The 10,343-nt window shown below is 33.0% G+C and overlaps 3 protein-coding genes across 3 annotated transcripts in view; 1 reads left to right on the top strand and 2 right to left on the bottom strand.

Annotated features, from left to right (window-relative positions):
* Window positions 1-5,167, bottom strand: part of LOC108694761 (meiosis-specific nuclear structural protein 1-like) — a 6,813-nt gene extending 1,646 nt beyond the window's left edge. The window contains exons 1-4 of the mRNA XM_018204421.1: window positions 4,897-5,167; window positions 4,271-4,788; window positions 3,983-4,177; window positions 3,575-3,695 (exon numbers count right to left, since the gene is read on the bottom strand). Coding sequence (XP_018059910.1) covers window positions 3,575-3,695; window positions 3,983-4,177; window positions 4,271-4,788; window positions 4,897-5,167 — 1,105 coding nt within the window. The remainder of the gene's footprint in view (window positions 1-3,574; window positions 3,696-3,982; window positions 4,178-4,270; window positions 4,789-4,896) is intronic.
* A 1,249-nt stretch (window positions 5,168-6,416) lies between these two features.
* On the top strand, window positions 6,417-8,972 carry LOC108694834 (interleukin enhancer-binding factor 2). The gene is made up of 5 exons (XM_018204513.1): window positions 6,417-6,563; window positions 7,295-7,598; window positions 7,735-8,041; window positions 8,104-8,361; window positions 8,582-8,972. The coding sequence occupies exons 2-5, from the start codon at window positions 7,302-7,304 to the stop codon at window positions 8,866-8,868; spliced, it is 1,149 nt and encodes a 382-aa protein (XP_018060002.1). The 5' UTR covers window positions 6,417-6,563; window positions 7,295-7,301; the 3' UTR covers window positions 8,869-8,972.
* Window positions 8,973-9,264: 292 nt separating this feature from the next.
* LOC108694839 overlaps window positions 9,265-10,343 on the bottom strand; it is a 1,812-nt gene continuing 733 nt past the window's right edge. Inside the window, exon 3 of the mRNA XM_018204519.1 lies at window positions 9,265-10,222. Coding sequence (XP_018060008.1) covers window positions 9,537-10,222 — 686 coding nt within the window. The 3' untranslated portion in view covers window positions 9,265-9,536. The remainder of the gene's footprint in view (window positions 10,223-10,343) is intronic.

Genomic DNA, 10,343 nt, shown 5'->3' on the forward strand with positions numbered 1-10,343 from the left:
TGCGTTTGTTAATTAAAAACAATTGGAAGCCTAATTTGTTAAGTGAGCGATGTTTCAACTCCAAAGTTCATAAGAACATTTGTAATTATATATAGGTAAATTAGACTTTGCAAGTGATTATGCTTTGTCTAATGCGGTAATTACATGTGACCGACCGTGTTCTATACGTTCATAATTGATTCTGTAACTGCGAAACTGGTGTTCATAGCAACAATTCTCAAGAGAGATCCGTTTGTATATGTGCGCGTGTATGCGTGCGTAATATAAACACGCTCCGTAAATGTACTTAATTCATAAGAAGATGTGATGTTACTTTTACATGAATCTATAGACAGAATTGCTTAACTCATAAGGAAGCGTTTACTTTTAAGACCAAGCTGTGTTATATCCTCTCTTGAATTAATTGGAAATTGAAATCGATATTATTTCGATGGATTAAATTCTCGACGCTATACCATAGTAAGAAACGGTTGAATGAAATTTAATTGAATGAAACAATAAAAAGAATAAGATATGGCCTAATAAGAGTCAACGCGAATGTAAGTTGAATGAGATTTGTTTCGTAAAACTGGACACGTTTTGTAAAAGGAAAATTCACTCTTAATTTTGAGTAACAATAAATTCACAATTAAAGTATATGAAGATTGACACATTTTACTTATCAAAAAAAAAGGGAAAAGAAAAAAAGAACTTCACAGAGACTTCAGCTTTGTGCACAGTGTCTGTAGTATTTAAATCCACTGAAATGTCAATTGCAATTTCCGAATTTTTAATCGATTATAAGCCATGTCGCGCGATTCGCTTTGTTGTGCCTAGTCGCTGCGCAGAAATCGCTACGAATTTGCGTGCGAGCGCGGCGAGCGTTTAATTCGTATTAATCTGAACTCGTTAATTTCGTTTGTACTCCGTTGTGTCTATATGCCTCTATACACATATATATATATATACACATATATTGTGATACATACCTATATATGTCGTACAAGTAGTACGTATTCCGCTTTGGTCGTAAGATTTATGTTATAATCTAAAAACAAGAAGCAAAAGAACAGATAAAGAATGAAAGCAAGAAAGCATGTAGCTTGATCGTAGAATCAGATAGTCGGCAGAAATGTTTGGATATTCGGATTCTGTAATGTGTAGATGATAAAAAAAGTAGCTATTATCCTTGTGTAGTCTCTACCGAGAGATTTAGTCGCGATGAAGTGAATCAAATTCATAAACGCAAATTGTAACGCGATCAGCAATTTTCTACAATCTTAAGAATTCGGCAAGCGCGATGGAGAACGCATGCATACGAGGAAAGGTTTTGTGCCATTTATAACTCATTCTGAGCTATTCTGGGCAAGTGAGAACATTTAGTAATTGAGAAAATAATCAATTTAGCGAAATCAATAGCGAAATCAAACAAAACATCCACTGAGAAACATAAATAAGTTTAGAAGGGAAAATAGATATCAGTTGAGCTTAGATATCACATAATAATATCTGTAGTATTTTTTCATTGCACGTTTTAGTATAGAAACTTAAATACTATTGCTTTTATTTAACAAATTGAATGACGCATGATTAACACTATAGTTTATCCACTTAGGATCAGTTGTTCCATCTTCGGGTAAACTGTGTATTATGTGACAATTTATTTCATAAACAAAAAAAAGAGTAAAAGTGAAGAGAGTAAAAGAGTAAGAAAACGAACTGGAGAGAGAGAGAGAGAGAGAGAGAGAGAGAGAGAGAGAGAGAGAGTTTATCGAAAGGTGGAACAAAGCCTTAGCACTATTAAATTAAAAAGAAATAATTATAAATGTACTGTTAAGGAAGAGAGAACCATTAAGAGAATCAAAAAACTTTTTATAAAACATACATTAAGAAGAAAAAATTGGCGTTGAAAGGAATTCTGACTTCTATTTGAATTTCCTAAAAATGGGAACAGAACAGAATAATGAAGTTAGTTTCCAATGGAAATTAGATTCCTTCTAACTCCATTTATTTTACAGGACAAGATTGATCTACTTTTGTAAAAGGGTAGTAACTTTCTTATGCTTCGAGATTCGATCATGAATGAGAATGAAGACTATCATATGAATTATCTAGCAGGGAAGATTGCTGGTATTGCCATAGAATCTTTTTCCGTATGTATGCGTGCTTGTCGTATGATTTGAGGAAGCATCATACTTCGGTAGTCATAGCTAAACACTATTTTTGATCTGTGAATGATAGGGCTGAGCGACTGTGGCCAGCTACTCAACAAATTGATTGCTCGTACTTACAATTAATATCGTAATCATTCCCGTTAAACTCGAATGCTTCGTGTTCCATTTAACGATTAGCAGGGATGGTGGGATCGCATGTCCCCCCGCATGCCAAATGATACAACACACAAACAACATTCGGATTCGAACAAAGTCGAGGGCACAAGTGGTCTCGATCCGAACCTATTCGGAATATTTGATACGTCCGAGAGGCGAGACTGTTATTATTTTAACTCTTATCGCGTACCACATAAACTTATAATTAATATAAGATGGGGCTGCTGTATTTTTACACGGACTTTGTACAAATATAACGGAGTTCTCGCAGGGAAACCCTGCACCGGGGAAATATGTACATACCTGTATACCAATAAATACTAGACGAAATGTGGAGAAATGAGCTGCGACCGTGCAAAGAAAAAAAAACGAGCTCATACGTATATAGTAATATTATTTCAAGACACGGTTTTTAGTAAAAATATCCAGATAAAAAATATATCTTAATTTGGAAAGGACTAGTTTTCTATTAAATATATATGCCTTAAATTAAATTTAATAAAATTAATCATTAGGATGTGAGTTTTAAAAACTTACAATTAAATAGATTTTCAGAATTGAGAAGTTTTTGCACGGTCATAGCTTCAATTTTTAGTAGTATTATTTCATTATCTCTTCTTTTTGATGATTCTTTTATTAAGCAGATTTTCAAATCTTAAGTAAAAATGAGATCACATTAGATGAGACATTTAACTATTTTTTTTTTCATAATGTAATTGTAATAATTATACAATGTAATTATAATTATAAAGAATGTATAATTTTATTTTTTATCTTTTAAGCATTTATTGATTTTATTATTGATTTTATGTGTTTATTCATTGGAATTTTCATTAGAATTTTGCGATCTCTCATATTTATAATGCAAATTTTCAAGGAATTTTTTTATTAATGTCAAGAGTATTAATTGCATTATTCTGAATAGCCTCTGATGCTCGTATCAATTATCTTTTTTCTTGCAATCTTTGTTATTATCATTTTTATTGTTAGACTTTTTTGCGTTCATTGCAGTTAATTGATTTGCATTTTTATCTTGCACAAAAATTTCGGCCTGTCGTTTTAAAATATTCATAGCGTAATTAACTCTGTTATTTGTTATAGCTTCTTTTAATTCTTCTCCATATTGAATTTCTGTAATATAATTATATGACTAATTTCTAACATTTTCAGAATTTTTAATAGGTATGTATATTTGAAACTATAGTATCATGAATAATTCTGTAATTCAAAATCACGTTAATGTTGAAATATAAATGTGAGCTTACTCTTTGCATATCGTGCTTTATCATCTTCTCTTTGTTTCTTAATATCTTTCTTTTGTAATTCGGTTAAATATTGTACAAACGCCGCATCGATTGCTTCATCTTTCGCTTTGCGTTCAGCTTTCTATTTTATTTTCAAATAGATTTATGACATTTTATATATATGAATTTCTAACATAAAATCTTTTTATATAATTTTTACAAAAACGAATAATTTGAAAAATTAAAAATAAATATTTCAGAATTTTTAACTATTAATTAGTGATATAAATTTATTATATTATTAATTCAAAAAAAAAAAAAAAATTTTTTTAATTATTTTTTCATTATTTTGAGAAAAATTGGATTCAATTAACTTTGCCAGTGGATTTATAGTAAATATTTAAAAAAAATTATGATAATTGATACTACTTCTTTGAAGGATTCAGCAATATCGCATTGCCTCTTTGATACAGGTCTGACCGATTCTTTCATCCATTTATTCCTCTGCTCTTCTCGATACAATTCATCAATGATTTCCTGCTTTTTTTTTTCTTTGCACACATTAGCCAGTAGTTCTCTAGCTACATTATCTATCGCCGCTTCTCTTGCCGCGCGAAGTTCCGTCTATATCAGGAAAAACATACATTTGAAATATTTTTATTCTATAAATTTATCAATTCAAAACATATATGTATTTCCAATGAAACTCGGTTTTACCTTCGTATCGAGCTGCTTCTCGTGTCGAGCTTCCTTTTCTACAATTATGCGAGCTATCTTTTTATCTTCTTCTTTTAATGCTTCCTTATATTTCCTTTCCCATACTTTCTTAGCTGCTATAGCCGCGGCCATCTCTGTTCTAAAAAAAATCGCATTGTTCTTTTTTTTTTCCCTCGTCTTTGCATCTTCCTCTTGAGTCTTCTGTATTGCTTGTTCTATCATTTTGCGATCCTGTTCTTTCTCCTCAGTTCTTCTTTGTTGAACTCGTCGCTGATTATCCGCTAATTGATTCTGCAGATCTTTGCGCCTACTTTGCTTCTTTTTTTCATCTTCAGCTTGTTGCAGCTTCTCGAAAATTTTATCTTCGTGCCAATGCTTTAATAGTTCCGCTTGATTTGCTTCCAAACGAACTTTTTCCTCTATTAAATGCGATTGGACTTCCTTCAAACCACAACTCGTTGGTGATAGTGCGAAAGATTTTATGTAATCGTGTTTTAGCGCATGTTTTACTTCTTCATCTGTAATTCATAAAGAAATCGGTTTTGTGTACGATATCGCTAGAATGAATTAAGTTCTCCATGTAATAGATTCCAACAAATTTGGATATATAATTCGTAAATCTTTACTTTTACGTCGTGACAATTCAGCAGCTAGTCTATGCGTCACTTCAATCTCTTGTTGTTTCGCTTCAACAGCTTTTTGAGCATTCGATAATTCTTCCATTAAAGCGGCTTCTCGTTGTTCGGCCTGCAAACGACGTCGTGCGATTTTGTTATCGCCTCGCTTCACTATCACTGCTCGACTCGCTTCCAACACATCTTCCTTCTCGTCTTTTATCCTTTTATCATTCTCGTCCGTTTTTGTGTCCATTAAATACCATCCTCTACGGGTTTTCATCTTTACGTTTCGTCACGATGTAATTTTTTCCTGCGCGCCATGCTGCGCGCAATCGACGCAGCATATGCTTTGCGATAGTTGATTAATTTCAAGCAATTTGATATTACGTCTTCAATAAAAAAATAATGCAGGTATCGAATGATGAAAAGTTCATGAAATTGCAAGGTTGATTAAATACGAATTTTGCTTCTTAGAAGTTTATACTTATTTTGTTCTTTTTTTTTTTTAATTGAAGACTTACTGTATATAATTATATATTTCAGGGTGCAATTGTAAAGATAAATATCGATTTATTACTGCAATTAATAACGTTTAGAAAGTATAAAATTACAGTTATATGACTGTTTTCGCATTTGGAAGTTTAGTATAGTATTTATATAATTACAACGTAACTGTTAATTATTATTAGCTCAACAATAATTGACGAAAATTCTTACAAATTAATATAATTTCAGAGGACGTTTTAAAAAAATATTCAGAGGACATCTTAAAATATTTTCGTATTGTTCCTTGGATAAAATGTGCAACATGGATTGTTCAAGTTTTTTTAAGTTTTAAAATGTTTATATTTGACGTTTGAATCGCAAAAGTAATATGTAAATGAAGCTTTGAAACGTTAAGTACAGTTCACAATTACAAATGTTTCTTCAAAGCATTTGACATCAGAAGAAAGAATTTTACTAATTAACCAACCAAAGAATGTTTCAAAGCATTTGTAGCATTGGCTGCGTTCAGCGGACTCACAGTTGAGTGGTGTTCGCTTCTATTGATGTATTCTTCCAGATCTAAAATGCTGATTGGATGATTTAAAGAATACACTAATAATAGCGTACGCTCTCTCTCAACTATTTAGTTCGTTGAACGCAGCCATTAAGTGAATGTCATTATCGCTTCAAACTAAAATAGTGTTTTCAAGATCCGAGCGGATTTGGTCCCATTTGGGTTGGATAATGTTCTACTATTGGTTGACTTTATATATTCCTAGCAATAGGAGAGCATACAACATTATTAATCCAACCTAGATTGATACAAAATCCGCTCGGGTCGAATACGCTATAAAAGTGATTTTTTCAATGTGAGTAGAAAATATTTTTAATATTGAGTTTTAACTTAAACATATTGCTTTTTTTTATTAAAAGTCTTAATTTTATTGGATATTATCAAGTTATTCGCAATATCATTAATATACTTCGTAAGTGACAATCAGATGGCGCCAACCGCATTGCAATCGCAAAGGAAGGTACCGGATCTATTCACTACGAACGGAATCGTCGGAATTGTGTCTCATCTGGCCTCCATCTACGATAGCGGTGGACGCCAGGCGGCAAGTTTACTGTGTGTTTTTCGGTTTTCATTAATAAACCGTCATCACGTCTTTCCAATTCACATCGTTTGGGTACGTATACCATTCAAGTGAACTATAGAAATATGCTGATTTCACACACGTACTGAAAATACTATGATATTTATATTCGAACATACCGCTCATACATTACTTAGGTTATCCGGGAGCGTCATATTGATTTCCTATTTCGTTTATTCTCCAGCTATTATTTCAGACAAGTAAATACTAGAACGTTTGCTACGTATCAAATATGTGAACACACATCCTGCTTTGTAAATTATTTTATTAAAAATCTGGAAAAGCATAATATAATTTATGCATATAGTGCTAGCTTAATTAACAGAATTATTCAGAAAAACTCAGATTAAACTGTTAGATATTAATTTTATCAATCAAGCTTTAGAGTTTTTACAGGTATAAGAAGAAAAGACATCTTTGTTTATATAATTTGAAGGAAAATATAGTTTAATGTAAAATTTTAATTAAAATTTAATTCTATGAGACTATTAAATATTACATTTTCTCATAGAAAATAAAAATTTATATTTTTCATATTTTTGTGATAAAAAAGAATATGAATACAAGTGCAACTGAATTTATATTTGTTCCTAAGTTAAAATTTATTTAAGATTAGGGAACCTATTCTGTAACTTTTAACAACTGTAACTATGGCAATACAACCGTTAAGAGTCACAGAATAGGCTTCTGTATGTATAAAATAAAATTATACATAATATTGCTATGTACATAACTCAAATTATTGGTAACATTTTTTGTTGCAGAAACAATATGGTACGAGGTCGCGGAGGAATGATCAGAGGTGGTCGAGGTGGTATGGGTCGTGGAATGGGCTTCCCAAGAAAGCAGTTTCTGCCACGACATCCATTTGATTATACACTCTGCGAGGCAGCTTTTCCACGTGTTAAACCTGCTCCAGACGAATCAGATTTCCAATCAGCTCTTGTGAAAAAGAATGCTGATATGTGTCCCACTCCAAAAGAACAGACTTCTATCTTAAATCTTGTAACTAAGCTACAGAGTGTTCTTGATAATCTGATTGTTGCGCCAGGAACCTTCGAAGCTTGTGTAAGTGTATATGTTAGCACAATTATAAATTAAAATAAATTAAATAAACAGTCCCTGTTTCTGTTTAATACCTCTATCATATATTATATATTGACATCATATTATTTATTTCTATTTACATTCTCTTTTAATGCAGCAATTAGAAGAAGTAAGACAAGTTGGCAGTTTTAAAAAAGGTACAATGATAAAGGGCCACAATAATGCTGATATTGTTGTCATCCTCAAAACTTTGCCAACAAAAACGGCGGTAGAGGCTCTTGGAAACAAAGTTCATAATGATTTGAAGGCTGTGAACCCGAAAGAAATCTTTAGAGTTACACAAACGGAGTATGGATTCGATATTGGAAACAACGAAGCTACTGTGCGCGTATTAATAACGACGTTACACCAAAATCTACGCAAGCTAGAATCGGAGCAACATTTGGACGTTAAAATCTGTCAAGGTAATTTTTGCATTTTTATAATCAATATAACTTAGCAATTATTAAAATATAATTTCTTGTAGGACATCTTGCTGCTATTAGACATTCTCGTTGGTTTGAGGAAAACGCTCATCATTCCAGTATTAAAGTTCTAATTCGATTGCTTCGTGATCTTAGAAGCAAATTTGAAGGTCTGCAGCCATTAACCCCGTGGATGTTGGATCTATTGGCACATAATGCCATAATGAACAATCCTAGTAGACAAGCATTACCAATAAATCAGGCGTACAAGAGAGTATTGCAGTTGCTTGCTTCTGGATTATTTCTTCCAGGATCAGCAGGTATATTAAAAACTTATTCTTAAAATTAAAAATCTTTGACTAGTTATGGAAATTATGTGATATAAGAAGTGAGAAAACAGTATGCTGATAATTCTCACAAATGCGCGATTGACGAATTACAAGAATTATTTGCATTTTAATATCAAACAGCTGATATTATATTTTATTTATTTATAATTTAATTTTATAAGAATTGCTACATAAGTATTATATTTTTCAGGTATTTCTGACCCATGCGAAGGTGGCAATATACGCGTACATACAGCATTAACACTTGAACAACAAGATCTCGTATGTCTCACTGCCCAAACGTTACTACGTGTACTGGCTCATGGTGGCTACAGACCATTACTGGAAGGCACCAACAAACTCGCAGTAGAGATGAGCGTGTGGGCAGGAGGCGTAGTGGCAAGCCCATTAGAAAAGGCGTACGAGCCACCTACGGAGCAGGAACAGCAAGAGGACATGGACGAAAGTACTGAAGAGATGATCACCGAAAGTATTTAGGATCTTGAAGAAAGTGGGAACGTTTTGTGAGTTCCTCATTTTGTATGAAAAGTTACTTTCTTTTCGGTGTTTCTTATAAAACGTATTGTATTTATAACGTATTTGCACACATACATTTCGATGATGAATGAATTACATTAATATTTAAAATTATACTTTTATATGGTGTTTATATTTGCACCATAAGCAATTTGATGATGGTAATGTGAGATTTGACTTAAAATAAAGTATAGATTAATGTGCATTCTACCGATTAACTTATTCTATTTCTAAGAATTTTTCTATAGCACTTTAAACATTACACTCAACAATGATTGTATAAATGCCATTTGAAAGAAGAGATTTGATCTCTGAAGATTAGTTTTATGTAAATTTTTTTTATTGAAAAATGTCTTATTGAAATCTGATCTCCTTAAATTTGGATAATGACTGTGTTGCAGTGATATCGTGTAAATATTTGGGAGATCAGCTGGTTTTTTTTTTTTACTATTTCGAATATACTCGTCCACGTATTGTCTACTGATGAGGTGTGCACATTAAATCTCATAATATTGTGTACACATTATTCGAAATATGCCTATATTTTGTATGCACTTTGGCAGTGATGTACACGTTATTTAAGCGTGTAACAAAGTGTATAGTAGAATACATTTGTCTTCACTTAGAATCTAGTGTAGGCAAGGATCATTCTCCGGAGTTTTGACGACTCGTGCGCAATTAACCGTACGAGAACTTGCACCCGGTCGGACTGGTATCTTGAAAAGTTTGCCCTGTGGCATACATACACAAACTTTGTACTGCTCATAGCTCGTCGTCGGGCTTTGCAGGAACATCGGTGCTACCGGAATATCCTCCACGTCGATGAAAACGCCATCCTTGGCGTCCAACACGACGCTGCCATTTACACTCTTTAAGAAGATATCAAGATCGGCACTCCACACGATATCCTTGCTTTCTATGTGTACGCCCTCGGCACCGTGCAATGAGACCTCATTGTCAGACTTGACTGCCAGGCTCTCATTGACTGGTGACGTAATTCGATGAGTCTCTGCGATTCTTACGTCGATCGTTTCGACGCCGTTTGGTAGACCAAAGTTAGGGAAGTCTGTAGTAAAGTAAATTGTACCGGTACGTGGATCCTTCACTTCAAATGATTCTACTTGCGACATAGTGGTACCATTCGGTAAGACGCCTAGCTTCGAATGCAGATATGCTTCGTGGGTGTATCCGCGACTCTTCACATCAACATGTACTCCTGCTTCATCACCAGATATTTCCATTGGCTCATCGCCGTAACTCTGACAGATGCCTGACTGCAGGGATATCTTCAGAAAATGTAAAATGTGTATAATATTTGCGAAGATATATCAATATATTGAGTAGCATAAAAAGATTATACTTATTATTAAATTTTTATTGTTTCAGACTTTTTTATATTCTTATATATACATATATTATCCGTCTTTAAATATCAA

Source organism: Atta colombica, unplaced genomic scaffold, assembly GCF_001594045.1.
Source record: "Atta colombica isolate Treedump-2 unplaced genomic scaffold, Acol1.0 scaffold125, whole genome shotgun sequence".
In the NCBI taxonomy this organism is placed as follows: Eukaryota; Metazoa; Arthropoda; class Insecta; order Hymenoptera; family Formicidae; genus Atta; species Atta colombica.

Coding starts and splice junctions, on each gene's coding strand:
- LOC108694834 (XM_018204513.1), top strand. CDS start 7,302: ATGGTACGAGGTCGCGGAGGAATGATCAGAGGTGGTCGAGGTGGTATG. Junction 8,042..8,103: donor GGACGTTAAAATCTGTCAAG/GTAATTTTTGCA, acceptor AATTTCTTGTAG/GACATCTTGCTGCTATTAGA. Junction 8,362..8,581: donor ATTTCTTCCAGGATCAGCAG/GTATATTAAAAA, acceptor TATATTTTTCAG/GTATTTCTGACCCATGCGAA.